We start from the raw sequence: 18,824 nt of genomic DNA on the forward strand, positions 1-18,824 counted from the left end.
AGCAGGGTGAGGAAGAGCCCCACATGGGAGCAGGCAGCGGTGTGGCCTTCTGCCCCCAGCCCTCTGGCTCCAGCCCCACTGCCGGACTCGTCAGTGAGCTCTCTGAGCTTAGTGCCTACACTTGCCAACCCCGTTTCTTCATCTGAGAGGCAGAGGCTGGTGCTGCTGGCGTCCACACTGAGAAGAGCTTGAGGCCCTGGCCCAAGAAGACACATGGAGGCCCAGGCTCATTAGCTCAGTGATCCTCAACTGGAGGTGTTGAGCCCCACCCCCAGCCCCGGGACATGGGACGTTGGGCATTGTCTGGAGATATTCTTGGTTGTCGTGATCCAGGTGGAGAGGGAGCTGCTGATGTGTAGAAGGTCAAGGCCAGGGTCCTGTTTGCCATCCGTGGTGCACAGGGCAGGCCCCCACAGCAGAGGCCCACCCTGTCAACAGTGCCCAGGCTGACAGTCTAATGCTCCGTGCTTTGCTTTTCCAACAAGAGCTGCCAAGCCCTAGGTCCTGCCAGTGAGAAGCAGGGCAGAGAAGACAAGGGACCAGATATCTGTATCTGGGTCCTCAGAAGAGGTGGCCAGAGGGAGGTGGAGATGGTGGCAAGGAGGCAGAGTTGGACAAGAGCTGCTGCACGTGCTCTTGGCAGTGGCCACTAGGTGGTGCTGCTGCCCCAGCGATGCCCCTCACTCCTGTCTGGACTGCCGGCTGACAAGTGTGGGTTGACTCATTTCTCCCTACATGGTTTCCCTTGTTGTCAGCTTCTGTTTTGCTGGATGTGAAACAAGTGTGGTTTCTGAAAACTCAGAGGTGGAGAGCTGCTCAGCAGTGCAGGCTGGACTCGGGTCCGGCCAGGGCCTGGCCTCTGTCTGCCACAGGCGCCCAGCTGCGGTCTGTGTGTCTGCCAAGTGGGAACGGAGGCTGCGGAGGCGAGGGTCCCCAGGGGCGGTGTGAGGGCAGGCACGCGGCGCCTAGCACACGGCCGGTGGACAGGAAGTGTCCACCGTGTGGGTTTTCTCATTTAATGCAGAGCTCTTCCCGGCAGCCTTAACCAGTCCAGCCAGGCACAGGACTGTTACATTAAAGAGGGGGTTTGGGTAATCAAAAATTGTGGCTTTTCACTATGTCTATTTTTTTTTAAGATTTATTTATTTATTTAGTTGACAGAATTATAGAAGATAGAGGGGGAGAGAGAGAGGTCTTCCATCCACTGGTTCACTCCCCACATGGCCACAACAGCCAGGGCTAGGCCATGCCAAAGCCAGGATCCAGGAGCTTCTTCCGGGTCTCCCACGTGGGTGCAGGGGCCCAAGGACTTGGGCCATCTTCCACTGCTTTCCCAGGCTATAGCAGAGAGGTGGACTGGAAGTGAAGCAGCTAGGACTAGAACCGGTACCCACATGGTATACTGGCACTGCAGATGGCAGCTTAATCCATTGTGCCACAGCGCTAGCCCTTTTACTATGTCTGTTTTTTTTTTTTAATATTTATTTTTATTTGAAAGAGAGAAAGTCTTTCATCTACTGGCCTACTCCCCAAATGGCTGCAACAGCTGGAGCTGAGCAGATCCAGAGCCAGGAGCCTCTTCCAGGTCTCCCATGTAGGTGGAGGGGCTCAAGGACTTGGGCCGTCCTCCACTGCTTTCCTAGGCACACTAGCAGAGAGCTGAATGGGAAGTGGAGCAGCTGGGACTTGAACCACCATCCCCATGGGATGCTAGAGCTGCAGGCCAGGGCTTTGACCCACTGCGCCACAGCGCCAGCCCCTACCGTGTCTGTTAAAGGTGTACAACCTGATGTTCGATATGTGTGTTTTGTGAAATAATCACCACAGTGAAGTAATCAATATGGCCAGTGCCTGACGTGGCTGTCTTTTTTGTGTGTGCTGAGAATGCTTTGGGTCTGCTCTCAAAGGCGCGCACAGTATGTAGACAGTTCGGTGCTGTCCCCTGGGGTCACTATGCTGTGCGTCAGATCCCCAGAATCTGTTTGTCTTGCATAATTGGAGCTCTCATCCTTTGCCCAGCGTCCCCTGCCCCGTTCTCCTCTGCATGGGAGCCACCTGTGCCCTCCCTGCTTCTGGGTTGGACTGTTGTTTGTGAGCCGGGCTTTTCTTGTACTGGGAGCGGAAAGGGCTCGGAGCTGTGAGGAGCCCAGTCGGGCGCCTCTTGCCTTACAGCATGGCTGAACGCTGCAGAAAGGACCGGATGCACCGTCTGCACAACCTGGCTTTGCAGGCGGTGAGAGAGGGTAGATGGCCTTTGTTTTTCCTCTCCAGTCATTGGACGCATCCTCCTCGTACAGTACCAAAAAGCAAGCGTTACAGAAATCCAGGCTGTCAGCTGTCTGTAGAATCTCTCCCTGACACGTCAACGTGCACAAACCATTTTGCTGTCGGCTTAACTTTTCCCCTCCTTCCCAGTGTATCTCTGATCTCCTCGCCCCGCCCAGCAAGCCTCCCTGGTTCGGATTAAGCACCATATGCTGCTTCACATGACCATGGGCTGCCGCTTCACAGGTGCTCCTGCTGCCTAGGGTTTGCTGACCTCAGTGACAGAGACCCAAGTCTCTCGGGTGTATTCTCAGAGGACCCCACAGAAAGTCAGCCACACAGTGAGGGCATAGTGCAAAAATCCCAGCCGAACACCAGAGGCCCCTCCACCCACAGGCTGTCTCTCAGGGGCCCAGGAAAAGTCCCTCTGGGTGCGGATGAATTCGTGGCCGCCCCAGGTGCAGGATGCGGCCGAGAGACTCAGGTTGCACAGCGGAAGCTGCAGGCCTCAGCGTCTGCTCTGGAAGCCGGTGGCAGGTCAGCGGGCCCCGCTAGACTCCGCAGTCGCTGCTCCTGTCAGGCCCTCCCACTCCCAGCAGTCCCCAGGTGCAGTCACAACGACACAGAGCAGTAAAGAAGTGTGCCAGGTCTCAGCATCGCCTGTTCTGAGTGGACTTCGGGTGGAGGGGCCAGTTGTGGACACTTCAGAACCAGACTGCTGTGCAGCAAGAAAGAGGTGCTCACGCCTACAGAGGAAGGATCCCCACACAGAGCCCCGTGGGAATCTCTCAGACGTGGCAGCGAGTGAGAGGCCAGGCGCGGCCGGATGTGTGGCTCAGCTGACGGGCAGCTCGGGCAGAGGCACAGTGCGTCTGTGGCGGTGGAATGAGAACAGGGCTGCCTTTGGGGCCGGGTTCTGCCTGGCGAGGCCGGGGGAGCTGTCTGAGAGCTGGAGCTGTCTGATGCCTGCCCTGCGTGTGAACCTGGGTGCAGGTCATGAAGCTGGACCCCTGAGCCTCGTGAGGTACAGACGGGTCAGTCCCACGGACACGTATGTCTTAGGTGTCCGTTCCCACATACATCGAGCTGTGTTTCGATTGGTGATATATATGACCTCCTATGAAAAGCATGAATGGTCTTAGCTCCCCCACCCCCGCCACTGACCCAGCGGCTCTTTTAGAGTGGCCTTAAGAGCCCCTTTAAGAATGGGTGCGACCAGGAGGCTCTGAATGTCTTTTGCAGACCCCGGCCTGCACAGCTGGTCTGCCCGGCCTGCTCAGAGGGTGATGCGGTGACTCAGGGGGCTTCCAGCGAGGGCCCAGCTAAGGGCCTGTGGCACCGCCCCGTCCTGGCCCTGAGCTCATCCCACCTGGCTCGTGGTGGTTTTTCGGTGATTCCAGACAGTGTTCAGTCATCTCTGACCTCAGTGTGACAGTGTGGCCCTGGGGTGAGGTGGTGGAAATGAGCAGTCTCCAAAGAGCAGCCCTGGGGTGAACCACATAGTGAACACCGTCCAGTGCTTGCTTTGTGCCCCAGTGTGTGGGCAGTGTACGTCCGGTGTGTGGACAGTGTGCGTCCGGTGTGTGGACAGTGTGCATCCAGTGTGTGGCCCTGGGGTGAGGTGGTGGAAATGAGCAGTCTCCACAGAGCAGCCCTGGGGTGAACCACATAGTGAACACCGTTCAGTGCTTGCTTTGTGCCTCAGTGTGTGGGCAGTGTGCGTCCGGTGTGTGGACAGTGTGTGGCCCTGGGGTGATGGGGTGAAAATGAGCAGTCTCCACAGAGCAGCCCTGGAACGAACTGCGTAGTGAACACCGTTCAGTGCTTGCTTTGTGCCCCAGTGTGTGGGCAGTGTGCGTCCGGTGTGTGGGCAGTGTACATACAGTATGTGGACAGTGTGTAGACAGTGTGCGTCTTATGTGTGGACAGTGTGCATCCAGTGTGTGGCCCTGGGGTGAGGTGGTGGAAATGAGCAGTCTCTGCTAGCGCCGTGGCTTAACAGGCTAATCCTCCGCCTTGTGGCGCTGGCACACCGGGTTCTAGTCCCGGTTGGGGCACCGGATTCTATCCCGGTTGCCCCTCTTCCAGGCCAGCTCTCTGCTATGGCCTGGGAAGGCAGTGGAGGATGGCCCAAGTGCTTGGGCCTTGCACCCCATGGGAGACCAGGAGAAGCACCTGGCTCCTGGCTTTGGATCAGCGCGATGAGCCGTCCACAGCGGCCATTGGAGGGTGAACCAACGGCAAAAAGGAAGACCTTTCTCTCTCTCTCTCTCTCTCACTGTCCACTCTGTCAAAAAAAAAAAAAAAAAAAAAAAAAAAGAAATGAGCAGTCTCCACAGAGCAGCCCTGGGACCAACCACATAGTGAACACCGTCCAGTGCTTGCTTTGTGCCCCAGTGTGTGGGCAGTGTGCATCCAGTGTGTGGGTGGTGTGCATCCATTTCGTGTCCAGTGTGTGGGCAGTGTGTGTCTAGTGTGCAGACGATGTATGAATAGTGTATGGACAGTGTGTGGGCAGTGTGTCCAGTGTGTGGGCAGTGTGCATCTAGTGCAGATAAGTGTGTGGACAGTGTGCATCCAGTGTGTCCAGTGCGTGGACAGTGTGTTCAGTGTGTGCCCAGTATGCGTCCAGTGTGGACAGTGTGTGTCCAATGTGTGGACAGCGTCAGGACAGTATATGGACAGTGTGCATCCAGTGTGTGTCCAATGTGTGGACAGCGTCAGGACAGTATATGGACAGTGTGCATCCAGTGTGTGTCCAATGTGTGGACAGTGTGCATCCAGTGTGCGGACAACATGTGGACAGTGTGTGTCCAGTGTGCTGTACAGTCTCTTTGACTTGACTGTTTTGTGCCTGATCTCTTACTGCTCACGGCATCTCTGGGATGGTGGGGCTACTGTGCTATTTGCCAGTCAGGGAGACTGGGAATGGGGAGGGTGAGCAGCTTGCGCTAGGCTGCAGAGCTAGGCTGTGCAGAGGTGGGAGCTAGACCTGGGCAGAGTCCACGTTTCTTCCCTGTGGCTCTCAACCACGAGTACGTGTGGGAAACTCTGAAGCTTTCTTCCACAGGATGCTGGGATTGGGGGCTAGGGCTGGGGCCCGGGGCTCGAGCCTCGATGCGTCTGATAAGCTTGGGGCCAGGCTTTGCTGCCGGCCTGAGGCTCTGCCGCCACCCGACTCACCTGTAGGTGCGGAGGTCACAGGTCACTGTCATTTGTGGGGAGACAGGGGAGCCAGTGCAGTACTCACGCTGACAGCCCAGACTGGGCCAGCAGCACCTCTGTAGGGTTTTTCTCAAGTACTCAGAGGGGAGCCAGGGCCAAGGTCAAGGTGTGGAATGGCAGGCTCCAGGCTGTAGCTGTGGATGGAGCTGTGTGCTGGGGAGCACAGCTCTGAAGCTGTGTTGTTCAGGATCCAGCATTTGAAGACCCAGAGATGCAGCCCTAAAATCTCTGTCTCAGTGTCCCTTCCCCAGGAGGAAGCTCTGGCCACGCTGGGCCCGCATTTCCACGGGAGCCAGCGGCCCGGAGCTTGGAGGGGTGGGAGTGGGGGGCTGTCAGTCAGCCCCGGGGTGCCCAGGCCCTCACCCTCAGCCCCAGTTCTGTTTTGTTTTCTTTTTTTTTTTTTTTAAAGATTTATTTTATTTATTTGAAAGGCAGAGTTACAGAGAGGTAGAAACAGAGAGAGAGAGAGATATCTTCCATCCGCTGATTCACTCCCCAATTGGCCGTAATGGCTGGAGATGTGCCGATCCGAAGCCAGGAGCCAGGAGCTTCTTCTGGGTCTCCCATGCAGGTGCAGGGGCCCATGGACTTGGGCCATCTTCTACTACTTTCCCAGGCCTTAGCAGAGAGCTGGATTGGAAGTGGAGCAGCCGGGACTAGAACTGGTGCCTGTATGGGATGCTGGCGCTTCGGGCCAGGGCGTTTACCCACTGTGCCACAGCGCTGGCCCCAGCACCCAGTTTTCATCGTCAGCTTTTATTAGTCTGTGATAGACATGAGGTCTGACATCAGACCTAGGTTCGTCTCCTCCTCTGGACTGCCTGTTGTGTCCTCCAGCCAGGTGGTGAGACCCTCCGAGCTCTCTGCACTCACCTGCACAGAGGGAGGAGCAAGCGCGCCCCTGCAGGCTACTGTGAAATCCAGTAGCCATATACGCAGGAAAAGCCACGTGGAGCCCATTGTGGCATTCGGGCGTGATGGGGTGTGTGTGTGTGTGTAATTAATTGATTAATTTGAAACGCTGAGTTAGAGAGAGAGGAGACACACAGAGAAAGAGAGTCTATTCTATCCCTGGTTCACTCCCCTAATGGTTGTAGCAGCCAGGGCCAAGCCCAGCCGAAGCCAGGAGCCAGGTGCTTCGTCCGGGTCTCCCACTTGGGTTTAGGGGCCCAGGCACTTGGGCCAACTTCTGCTGCCTTCCAAGGCCAGCAGTAGGGAACTGGATTGGAAGTGGAGCAGCCAGGACAGGAACCGGCGCCCATATGGGATGCCAACATTAACCCACTGTGCCACAGCGTGGTGCTGATGATGTGGTTTTTTTATGTCAAATGGGGTAGCTGTTTATGAAACACAGTCTGTTCATCGTCCTCTGTGGGTGGTCTGTGACGATGCCCGCACCTCGTGTCTTCCCCACCCCACGTCCTTATTGGACTTTGCCAGCGAGGTGAAGAGACTGCCTGGTTTCTCTCCTTGGAATGGCCTTGCCTCTGAGCTTGTAGATGATTTGTTTGCGGGTTAAAGGTTCAGCTGCTCCCTGTTGGTTTAATCCTGACCACACAGAGCATAACGGATTCAGTGCGTTGTCGCCCTGCGTCGCCCACCTGCTCGTCGCCCAGCGTCTCTGCTAGTCCTTCCTACAGCACCGGTTACCTTGTCTGTTTGGCTTTGCTTTTTCTCCTCTAGATTATTTGCTCTCGAATAACTACGTGAATTCTATCATCGTCCATAAGTTTGACTTTTCCGACGAGGAGATTATGGCGTACTACATATCGTTCCTGAAAACACTCTCCTTGAAGCTCAACAACCACACCGTCCATTTCTTCTACAATGAGGTGAGTGATGGCCAGAGGGCCGCTCGCGCTTGTGCGGGCGGTGTACGTGTGCTGCTCATGCGTGCACCATGTGCTGTGTACCGTGTGAATGTGCCATGTGTGTGCTGCTCATGCATGTGCCGTGTGTGCCGCTCATGCGTGCACCATGTGCCGTGCACCGTGTGAATGTGCCATGTGTGAGTGCCATGTGCATGTGCCGTGTGTGCTGCTCATGCGTGCACCATGTGTGAGTGCCATGTGCATGTGCTGTGCGTCTGATTTGCATGACAGCACTATCTGACTTTGGCGTACTTTAAAAAAAAGTTTTTTTTTAATTCAGCAAACTACCTTTGTGGTGTGAAATTCAGTTTGTACTGAGCATTATCCTTGACAGAAGTATCTAGACGTGTCTTGGGGTCATGTTGCCCTGTGGGAAAACAGGAACTCCCATGAGGCCCGGCTTTGCCACTTCCCTGCTGTGTGACCCAGGGGAGTCCTGGTCTCTGTCTGAGCCTGTTTCCTCATTTGAGAAAGGCAGATAGAGTGTCTAGGGGGTGTGGCTTCAAACAGTCCATGGAAACTGTGCACTCTGAAAAAGCTGTGCATCGATTTCAAAGCTTGTGCCCCAAGAAACCACTTTTTCTGTACACTTTTTCCCACATGTGCCTTATGCAGGGTGTTGAGGGAACGGATTAAATGAGGTGATGTTTTCAGAGCACCCAGTATGCACCTGACTCCCTAACATCACAGACCTTGCTGCTGTCTACAGGTGGATGTCCCATATTCCATAGGAGAGTTATTAACAACCTAAATCAGTACTATCTGCTCTCACAATTAAAAGGAACTTGAACAGTGTGATCAGGTTGTCTCACAGAGAACGTACACCACTGTCCTGAGGCTGCTTCATCCTGTGGCTCACTCACAGCGTCACAGACCCAGGCTTTTCTGTCTTCTTGCTCTGCTTACCCAACTGCTGCCATCTGCTCTGAGTTAGCCCCTCATGGGCACAAGATGGCTGCAGCAGCTCCAAATATCACTTCCCTTCTTGTATCCACTTTGACCTCTCAGAAGCCTGCCTGCCACCAGACTTCCCCTCAGGCCCCACTGGTCAGAATCCCATCCAGTTTTTCTCACAGCGTGTCTGGAATTTGGGATTGGCCTGGCAGGGCAGCTTGGGCTAGGTGTCTCAGGAGGCTGTCATCTGGGCTTGGAGGATGGCCTTCCAGGCAGCCTAGTCCCACGAGTGGCCAGCTGATGCTGGCTGTGGGTGGGAGGCCTTGGTTCCCTTTAAGTCCACATCTTCACAGGACTGCTCGAGTGTCCTCGTGGTTTAGCCAGTGGCTTCCCCTGAGCAAGTGACCTGGGGGACTTGAGCAAATGCAATGCCTCTCATGGCCCAGGCAGCAGAAGTCACACAGGGTCGCTTCCACCATGTTCTTCAGGTCCCACCGCGCAGCCCTGAGTCAGTGGGAGGGGCTGACAGAGGCCGTAGACATGGCGTGAGGCAGTCCCAGCTGTCCTCGGATTGCCAGTCACAGACCCTGCACAGCCTAAGACCACAGTCGCAGACACATTGTCCGAGTTCCTTCTGATGTGGCGACAGCAGCCTGAGCGTTGATTTTCACTGTGGAGTGGACGCTATGGAGCATTCCGGAGTGCTCACTGCCACTGTGCCTCCCCCCAGGGGAGAAGAGCTGCCTTCAGAGGGAAGAAACACTAACTCACAACCCTAAAATGATGGCGACTTGGAGAATTCTTGTGTGGGCCAGCACCCAGCACATCGTAGGTGCTCAGTAAGCACCCAAGATCAGATGGAGTGTGTCGGCACATTCCCAAAGGTGCCGTGGAAGCTCAAGCCAGAGAGTGCCTGGATTCCGCTCCACTTGGTGCCGCTGGGCTCTGTGCCCCAGGCTGGGGGAGCGAAGCTGGGCTGTGGGCTGAGAGAGACGCCTTGCAGGAGCGGCCTCCTGGCTGTCAGAGGAGACTCAGGGCCTTGTTTCATGGGGTGGGCCTGGTTTTCCCTTCCATGGGGACCCGTGTAAAGGTTGCCACATGCCGGGGGCTGGCTTGGTATCTCCTTGGAGCAGCGTGGTCTTTGTCAGTGCTGTCTCGCACTCTCATCCCCACGGCCAGCCTGCGAAGACTGGTCTGGAGGTTGAGCAGTGGCTGCCTGCCCACCCCTCACTGTCTGCGCTGCTCTGGGTGTCCTCAGAGTGGATCCCGGAGCCCCCGGGGAAGCTTGGCCACAGGAGGGCAGCAGAGCCTGTCCCTGGGGACGCCAGCGCCAGCTCCCGGTGCACGGGGTTTCTGTGGCTCCTTATCCCTTCTAACCAGCAGCAGGCTCCTCGGGCCTCCCCCTCCCGGGCACAGTTTACACCTTTGTGTTTCCCCAGAGCTGTGCATTTAATCCGGCGGAGCTGCAGCAGCACGGAGGGAGCGTGGCCAGGCTGCCACCAGGCGCACACTAGGTGTCAGGTGCAGGCGTAAGCGCTGCACTCGAAGTGATCCCATTTCGTCCCAACAGCAGTGAAGGGGATATTACCATCCCCGTTCTACAGATGAGAAAGGATCGCCTCACACAGCCGCGTGCTGGGCGGGTGTGGACCCAGACCTGAGTTGGTATCTGGACTCTGCTCTGTTCTCCCATGGCCTCGCCTCCCTTCTCACACGCCCTGTCGGGAATGAACCACGGACTTGAGGTTCATGGCGGCAACACTGTCTCATTTGGAGGTCTCTGATGGCTCCCAGCGCCCGGGGCAGGGCCCGCCTCGTGGGGCCGTACCTCATCTGTGGTCCATCTTTGTTTTAGCACACCAATGACTTTGCCCTGTACACGGAAGCCATCAAGTTTTTCAACCACCCTGAAAGCATGGTTAGAATTGCTGTAAGAACCATAACTTTGAATGTCTACAAAGGTAAGTTTCCTGGTGGGCTCGGGCCTGGTGATGTGACTACAAGGGCTCACTCCCGTGTGTCTGCACACACTTCGCCCAAAGGCACGGGGCGGGGGAGGAAGGGGTGCTCATCTCTGGTAGCCCGGGGCTGCATGGCTCATGGAAGGCCGGCCCCTCTGTCACTCTGCCGCTGCCCTTTGCGCATGTTCAAGCTCTAGCACTGAAGGCAGGTGTCCCGCGAGGCAAGTGGGATTCGGACTGGAAAAGCAAAGTTGCCTTTTGAACGGGAGAGTTACATTTTTATGTCTTGGCTTGTAAATTATATGTATACTTCAGTACAGTTAGGGGGTGTTTTATCCAAATACTGTATCTTTCATGTTAGGGAGGGGGTATTTTATCTTTAGACATTTCACCTCACAAACAACAGGGGGCAGTATTGTATTCCTAACTGGCTGTACAGCCCAGCACTTCCAAATTCCTGGGTATTTATTTATTTATTTATTTTACGATTTACTTCCTGCGCAAAACAGTGCGTGCAGGAGAAGGCTTTGGCCAGCTCCTCTGTGCTGGCACGAAGGCTGGCCGGCCACAGTGTCCTCAGCTGGAACTGCCTTGCAAAGGCCATGCCCTGGAAGTTGTGCCTGGTGCCAGGTCACTGCCTGGCTTTGGTCTTCTTGAGTCATGATCTTAATACTTGAGATGACCCTGAGTCGGGTGGGGGGCTCCCCAGGGACTCAGTCCAGCCTCGTTCTGCGAGGACATTCAGTTAAGAGCCTCTCTATCCAGAGCTGCAAACTGGGGGCTTGAAGGCAAGCCCAGCCCTCAGGCACGTCTCTGTGGACTTCGAGTGCTTTTGGAAGAGTACACAGTTGCCTATCTTTAAAACTTGGAAGATCTTGCAGGACAGTCTGGGTTTCTGACTCGAGGATGGAGATCTGGCTCTTCCTGGACCTCGGTCCTGCCAGGCAGGAGTCAGCTGGAGCCAAAAAATAGCCACTCCTTTAGGGACTGAGGCCCGGGCTCCCTGGCACACACACCGGGCTGGGGGCTTCCCTCCCTGGGCCACCTGGCAGGCTTCCGAGCTTGCGAGCCGGGCCCAGGCTGGGGTCAGTCCCGCTGGCCTCGCTCTGTTCCCTCATGTTCTCTTCTAACCTGTGTATCTCGGTTTAGACGCCGCCCGCCCCAGCTTGCTCTTCCTCTGCGCGCTGTCTCACCTTCCCAGTTCCTAACCCTGTTAATTGTTGTCTGTTTTTTGCCTTTCCTTCAATGACGATTCCCGTGTTCCTTATTCCAGTGTCATGTAAGTTTTTAACTTCTGGTTTTCTGCTTTCTTGACTTATCCTTACATGTAAATCAGGCAGCTGGCTTGAGAATGTGGGCATTCTCGTTGCAGTCCTAGTTAAATCCACTGCTGATAAGCAGCCTGAACAAGGCACGACAAATGTTTAGCCCAACTGATTTACTTTAATAATTATAAAAATAGCATAAGCACTGCCTTGATAATTTTATGAATAAGATAAACATTTTCAAGTATTTCTAGGGAAGACAATTTCAGATTATAGCAGAGGGCTTTTTCAGTGTGTTTTTTTTTTTTTTTGGTTTGTTGGGTTTTTTTTTTAATCTCTGCCGAGTTATTTTTGGTAACTTGACTTTTTTTCCTTTTGTGAATTTTCTCAGTGGATAACCAGGCCATGCTGCACTATATCAGAGATAAAACTGCTGTCCCGTACTTCTCCAACCTGGTCTGGTTCATCGGGAGCCACGTGATCGAGCTCGATAACTGTGTGCAGACTGACGAGGAGTAAGTGACGTTCCCGGCCTGCTGAGCGGGTGGACGGGCGGCCGGCGGGGAGGAGCCGTGCTCCCCTGTGTGCAGGCAGAGCACAGACTTCTGCAGAAGGTCCCGCTCACCTGCTCGCTCAGCGGGAAGCTAATGAGGATTTAGAGGCCTCCCAGAAAGAGCAAGGGAGGTAAATGCAGGCTCTCCGGCAGGGGGTCAGGAGGTGAGGGTGATCCGTCAGCTGGCGCACAGATAATCAGACTCTGGTCTGGCCGTCTGTCCAGTAGAGTGACATTAGATAGTAGGAAGGAGCAGAGTCCCGGCTCGTGCCCAGACACGGGTGAGCCTGCCAGCCTCGTGCTAAGGAACAGACACACAGGGTCACACGTTGCCGGTTCATCGGTACAAAATGCTCAGAAGAGGCTGATCCTCAGGGTCTAGATGAGCAGGTTCCTGGGGCTTGGGGTCGGGGAGAGAGGCGGCCCTGGGGGCTGTGGGAAGCCGTGCTGGTGAGCAGAGGGCTTTCTGCAGAGAGGATGAGACTGTGCTCAAGGCGATGGTGAGGACGGTTGGACAACTGAGTAAGTTATTGTTTGTATACTGTGAATGGGCAGACTTATGGTGTGTGAATTACATCTGCTTAAAAAACGCTCGAAGGTAGTGATTTTGTCCTCCTCCGCCTTGGCACTAAGTACTTTGAGAGAGGCATTTGGGAGGGAACACAGCTTCCCTGGCCTCTGCCTGCTGGACACCAGAAGCACCCACCCCTTCCCTAGTGTGAGAACCACAGATGTCTCTGGACATTGCCAAAGGCCCCCTTTAAGGCACAAGTCCCGCTCAGTTGGGAACCACTGCCCCAGAGTGACAGCTGTGCCCAGGCCTGGCGGTCGGTGCTGCGAGATGGGGGCCGGGATGCTGGAGGGACCCAGGAAGGAGCTCAGAGGGAGAAGAGCAAGACAGCGACGGTGTTGGCGGTGCTGGGCAGGAAGCAAGGCCAGCTCGATGGCTGCTCCCTGGCATTTAGGGGAGGAGGAGCCCACACGGACACCAGCAGCCCTGGATGCAGACGTAACGTGCGGTCTTCTCTCGGCTCTGCAGGGAGCAGTTAGGACTCCCACGCCAGTTACCCACAGCGACTACTGGGGCAGAGGTGGCAGGAACACAGCTCTGTCTCACGGGAGGCCCACAGATGGTGTCAGCATGGCGCAGTCATGAAACGGAGGGCCACGCAGATTCTACAGGACATGGGGGAGCTACCTGCAGACAGAGCTCAGAGCGTTAGAAACTGTCTTGGCTGGAGGAGGGAGCGTGGTGGAGGCTGGGCCAGCAGCTGCTGTTCGGAGTCAGCAACTTTTCAATACTACTTGAGTCTGAACCCATTTGCATACCCTACTTTGGTAAAATGTTTTTAATTAAAGTATCAAAAAGTGAAGTGCATTACATATCCTAATAAAAATATCTCCCAGGGCAAACATGGGAAGCCTTGCGTATGAAGGGTCATTATCTCGGGTACACTGTGGGTTCCTGTTAGACTTTCCAACATGGATGTACTATGCATATTTATTAAATATCTTATTAAAATATAAGGGATATTACCTGAAATAAAGTCAAAGACGTGGAGTTGATGCCGTTTTACAGCTAGATCCTAACACCTGCACTTTACACTGGCTGTCAGCAGAGAAGAGACTGTGGAAGAGCAGACTGGAGGCTACCAGCAGTCAAGGTGTTCATATTAGACGTCTGTTAGTGGTGGCATTATAGGAGCCTTTGATTTCTTTTGACTTTTATTTTCTGTTTCATGGTGCCTTCTGTAAAATGACTGTCACTCAGAAACTAATAGAAGCACAGTGTCTGACCCTAGCTAGATGGTGCTTTGGGGTGGTGAAGGGACCCCCTGTTCCTGGGTGTGAGGCTGACTCCAGGAGCCCCGTGCGCCCGCCGCTGGCGTTGGAGGGACTGCCGTGGGGCAGAGGCCTGCGGGCAGGGACGTCGCCTCCTCGCCCCGTGCGCCACGTGCGGCTGGGGCCGGTGCTGCAGACGCAGCTACTGAGCACAGCTCCACTTTTGTGTTCCTTGGGAGCTTTGGGTCACCAGGGTTTGTTGCTGCAAGAGTAGTGCTTGTCCAAGTAGATGAGGTCTTGCCACGTGGCTAGTTGCCTCCCCTTGTGCTATGGATAGCTCTAAGAGCTGGGCTGGTTTTGCTTTGTTCACCCCATTTTTCTGGGCTATGGTGAGGAGGGTGGTCCCAAGGCCCCCGCACAACAGGGGACCCCAGGAGTCCCTGTTCATGTTCCCTTGTGTCTCTGAGTAGGGGCTGGAACCAGTGTCTCCTGATACTTGCTCACGTATTGGTAGTATGAGCGCACATGCACCCTTGACCTAGGTCCCAGGCTGGTGATTCTGGACCCAAAGGCTCTGCTCTTTGGCTTTGAGGCTGAGGCGGTCCTTTCTCCATGCAGGCACAGGAACCGGGGGAAACTGAGTGACCTGGTGGCCGAGCACCTGGACCACCTGCACTACCTCAACGACATCCTCATCATCAACTGCGAGTTCCTCAATGACGTGCTCACTGACCACCTGCTCAACAGGCTCTTCCTGCCCCTCTACGTGTACTCCCTGGAGAACCATGACAAGGTGGGCCTGCAGCGTCGCCCTGCCAGATGGTCATCTTGCAAAGGGCCCTGGGCCACAGGGAGTCCCTCTGAAGCTTCCTGATTTTCCTTTCCTTTCCTCCCCTTTCTGAGAGACGGGTGGGGGTGGGAATTGTAAAGGGGAAAAGGAATCAGAAACTCACAGGCGACCTGATTGATGGGTTTAGGATTTCGGTTTCCGCCCATCCTTCCCGGAGGCGTTGTCCTGCTCATGATTTTTCAGATAGTTGCCAGAGCTGATTGACTTGGAGACGATCCCCACAGCAACCAAACTGGCACGGAATGAACGGGCAGGGACAGCACTGGGTGACTGCCCGGGGAGTGACTTGAGAGGCCCCTAGGGGAGGGTGGGTGCAGGTACTCCCTCCCCGTCCCAGGGATTCTGGTTCAGCAGGTCAGGGTGGGGCCGGGAACCTGCACATTAACTGCTCCCTGGGGATGCTGTGCTGCTGATCCCAGGATGCTCCCACGAGAGTCACTGCTTTAGGGAGCCGGGGGCGGGGTGTGTGTGTCTCTGTCCAGTCCCTGCAGAGTTCAGAGGCTGCAGCAGGAAGTAGGACCAGCCAGCTGGTCACCGCGCGGGAGCTGCGGCTCCTGAGTCCCGAGGGGGTATCATCCTCCTTTGGGAATGAAGTGTGGGCATGCTTGCCACAAATCAATAAATGCAGTGTGATCACAGTTGCAGTTAGACCTGCAGGGACAGCTCTGGTGGCAGAGGCCATGCCTGGGAATTGGAGGTTTCAGACCTGGGTTCAAAGTCTGCCTCTTGCCTTTCCTAACTCTGTGACCTTGGACGAGGCATCACCCTCCCTGAGTCGGTTTCTTCAGCTGCAGGTGAGGGCCTAAAGGCCCCTCCTTCACAGGGTGGATGTGAGGTGAGGCGCCTTAGAGCTCGGAGTGATGAGGGCTCTTCTGAGCCCAGAGTGCGCAGCCGGCCCATCCCTGGCGTTTGTTGATTGCCTTCCCAAGAGTGGGTCGCCTGGGCCCGCCTTCCCGCGCCTGGGGCAGTTCAGGGAGCGCGCTCTGCTGGGTAGGCTTCTAACCCGCAGGGAGTGACACAGTGCTCAGGCAGGAAGGCAGCGGCCCCGCAAGCCGTGTGGCGTGGAGCTGGGCTGTGTGTGTCTGCCCAGTGGGTTTTTGACCAGCACCAGGGCAGCCCTAGTGTCATGGACAACGCCAGGGCACTTTTGTTCAGACTACTCTGGCGTCATCATTCCGTGTGGCTTGCTTTTGTGACCTGGACTCCCCCTTTTCTTCCCCCCAACCTTCCTAGGGAGGAGAGCGGCCGAAGATCAGCCTGCCCGTGTCTCTGTATCTCCTGTCGCAGGTATGTTGACCCTCGCCTGGGTCCCGTGGAGCACTGCTGCTCCAGAAAGCCCTCGTGTCACATTGTCCGTCTTCTCTCACAGGTCCCCATCTCAAAGTGAGTAAGGGGCGTTCTGCGTGCCAGACACCGCGTAGGTATCATCTTCACAGCAGGAGAGGGAAATTCAGAGAGAAGTGGAAAAGAAATTGAACTTTGCCTTTGTGTATTTGATTTTTACGAGACCCAGGATTTCCAACACAACGAGGGAGCATTCTGACAGCCTGGATCTGTAGGCTGCCTGGCTCTTACTCACAAGGTTTTGAAATAGGCCCCCAAACCATAGGACCCACCGTGCACATCCACACAGCAGCCTTGGTTTAGCAAACTTCCTGTCGCGAGGCTGTCGACGGTTTTGTTGTGGTTCTGGTTCCCAGATTATTGTCCAAAAGGGATGTTATAGCAGCCTCAGCTCCCAGATTTGTGTCTTGAGCCAATTTGTCTGTCTCCCCTCCTTAAACAAGTGTGTTTCCTTCTTGTAATTATGTAATATTTACAAGAAGGGAAAAACTCCATGGTGACCCAGTTACATAACTTTACAAATATTTTTATTACAAGCAGCGCCGACTCTCAGGCCATCTCATTAGACTGGCAAGTAGTCAGATGTTTGGTCACAGCTCTGTGCCCCTTCTGCAGTGGCCCCGGTATGTGTTTCCTTCGATGAGAGACTCCTCTAGCTGATATCCTGCCGTCATGAGCCGAGGGTGAAGCTGTCTCCCCCTTTGCCCGAACTACACACTGCAGCGGGCAGGGTGATGGGGATCAGGACGTGGCCTGACCACTGCTCACATCCTGGAGTCCTGGGGCTCTGTTTGCCCAGAGCTCTGTATGGTGCCGGCTCTCTCAATGCCCCTCTGTGCCTTGGAGCTTAGTATAAACCTCAGCCTCTCCTGGCGACTTTTTCTGCCGCCTCGTTACGAATCTGTCGGCATCTCCTGCTGTGGATTCTGGGAGGCTGGCAGGACCAAGAGACTAGTTGCTCAGCCTCAGGAGTGCCATGGAAGGCATCCTCGGGCCTCTGTAGCTGCTCGAGCCTTGCTCAGGCAGGGTCTTCTCCAGGGAGCGTGGCTGGGACGTGAGTGGAGAGGGGCTGCACCTTCTTGTAGAGAGCCGTCTTTCTCTTGTTTCCTTAGCGGAGGATCAGTTGCCAGGCATCTAATTACTTGTTTCAATATCTGGCGAAAAACCTAGTCTGTAATTCAGTGTTCCTCAAAATTGAGTAATAGATCCTTTTTAAAGATAAAACATCCAAGCCCTCCCTCCCTTTGCATTTTCATGTAGCTTAATTATAATGTGGCTCACATATGTGAGAACCCAGAGCCAGGGATAATTCTTCAGTCCTTAAAGCCCCTACAGCCCTATGAATCAGTGCATCCTTACCAATTATTTTACAAGCACAGCTGCAAACCCAGGAAAATTCACACTGGTGACATTAATTTAGTGTGGCAAGTGATGCTGTCTGCCTGAGCCTGGTGCTGGCAGCCCAGCCCAGCTCTCCACTTGCACCCTGTGCACTACCGTGCACCTGCCATGGTTTATCCCCCTCCCCACCCCTATCCTTGTCAGAGCCAGGAAAAAGGAGCACAACGTGCATCCTCGGGCAGGAATCACTGGGTTTTGTCCAGGGGCCTTAGTAGCGCGCAGAGAATGTCTGTGGATTGAATAATGGAATGAATAAATGATCAGATAAGGCCCCATTCATAAAAGGTACGTGACAGATATTTGTAGAAGGAATGCACTCGGTGATTGGGTTTGGTTTTGTAGTCTGATGGCAATAATTTGCTATGATAAAGGGAAAAACATGCATCATCCAGTGTTGGAGTGTCTGTCACAGCCCCAGACCTGGGATAGCTTAATAGAGCCTGGGTGACAGCAAAGGGTTCCCTGTTTGTTTGTTTGTTTTTTAAACAGATGTGCTTTTATTGGTTAGATAGGTGCCACGTTTGGCTGTTCTCTTTTACGTAATTTGAGTTTAACTATTTTATTTGAATAATAGTGTGCCCCTGTTCAAGCAGTAGAAACATAAGGAAAAGTTGCCCACCCTCTCCTATCCCCGGGCATTCAAGTCATGCCCCCAGGGTGGCCTGTGTGAATTTCTGCCTTTCTTCTTCTTTACTGGTTTTTGTTTCATTTTTCCATATATATATACACACACACACACACATATATATATATATATTAGAGATTTATTTATTTACTTGAAAGTCAGAGGAGAGGCAGAGAGAGAGAGAGAGGGTCTTCCATCCGCTGGTTCACTCCCCAATTGGCCACAATGGCTGGAGCTACACCGATCTGAACCCAGGAGCTTCTTCCCGGTCTCCCACATGGGTGCAGGGGTCCAAGGACTTGGGCCATCTTCTACTGCTTTCCCAGGCCATAGCAGAGAGCTGTATCGGAAGTGAAGCAGCTGGGACTTGAACCAGCGTCCATATGGGATGCCAGCACTGTAGGCAGCAGCTTTACCTGCTAGGCCACAGCACTGGCCCTAGCAATATTTTTTTTTAATAAAAAAAGTTTTTAAGGTTACAAAGTTCAACCAGATGAAAACCAAGTTTTCCTTCATTTTCAAGTCCTGGCGTCTGATTTCTAGCCCCAGAGACAGCTACAGTGCCAGGGTTTCCAGTGTCCTGAGAGTTTTCTGCCCAGGGCTCTCAGCAGAGGTGGACATCTGGCAACGTCTGGCAGTTTTCAGCTGTCATGGCTGAGGGACCAGGTGCTGCTGGCGTTTAGCGGGTAGAGGCCAGGGATGCTGCTAGATGCTTTTCTGTGCCGGGACAGCCCCATGCCACAGAATTAGAGCCCAAAATGTCAGTAGTGCCAACATTGAGAAACCCT

At 54.5% G+C, this 18,824-nt stretch overlaps 1 protein-coding gene across 2 annotated transcripts in view; it reads left to right on the forward strand.

Moving 5' to 3' along the window:
- Positions 1 to 18,824, forward strand: part of CLEC16A (C-type lectin domain containing 16A) — a 204,697-nt gene that overhangs the window by 16,809 nt on the left and 169,064 nt on the right. For both annotated transcript variants that reach the window (XM_062180005.1, XM_062180006.1), the window contains exons 4-8: positions 7,174 to 7,322; positions 10,111 to 10,216; positions 11,873 to 11,996; positions 14,435 to 14,609; positions 15,900 to 15,953. In XM_062180005.1, coding sequence (XP_062035989.1) covers positions 7,174 to 7,322; positions 10,111 to 10,216; positions 11,873 to 11,996; positions 14,435 to 14,609; positions 15,900 to 15,953 — 608 coding nt within the window. The remainder of the gene's footprint in view (positions 1 to 7,173; positions 7,323 to 10,110; positions 10,217 to 11,872; positions 11,997 to 14,434; positions 14,610 to 15,899; positions 15,954 to 18,824) is intronic.

Source organism: Lepus europaeus, chromosome 21 (genome assembly GCF_033115175.1).
Source record: "Lepus europaeus isolate LE1 chromosome 21, mLepTim1.pri, whole genome shotgun sequence".
Classification (NCBI taxonomy): Eukaryota; Metazoa; Chordata; class Mammalia; order Lagomorpha; family Leporidae; genus Lepus; species Lepus europaeus.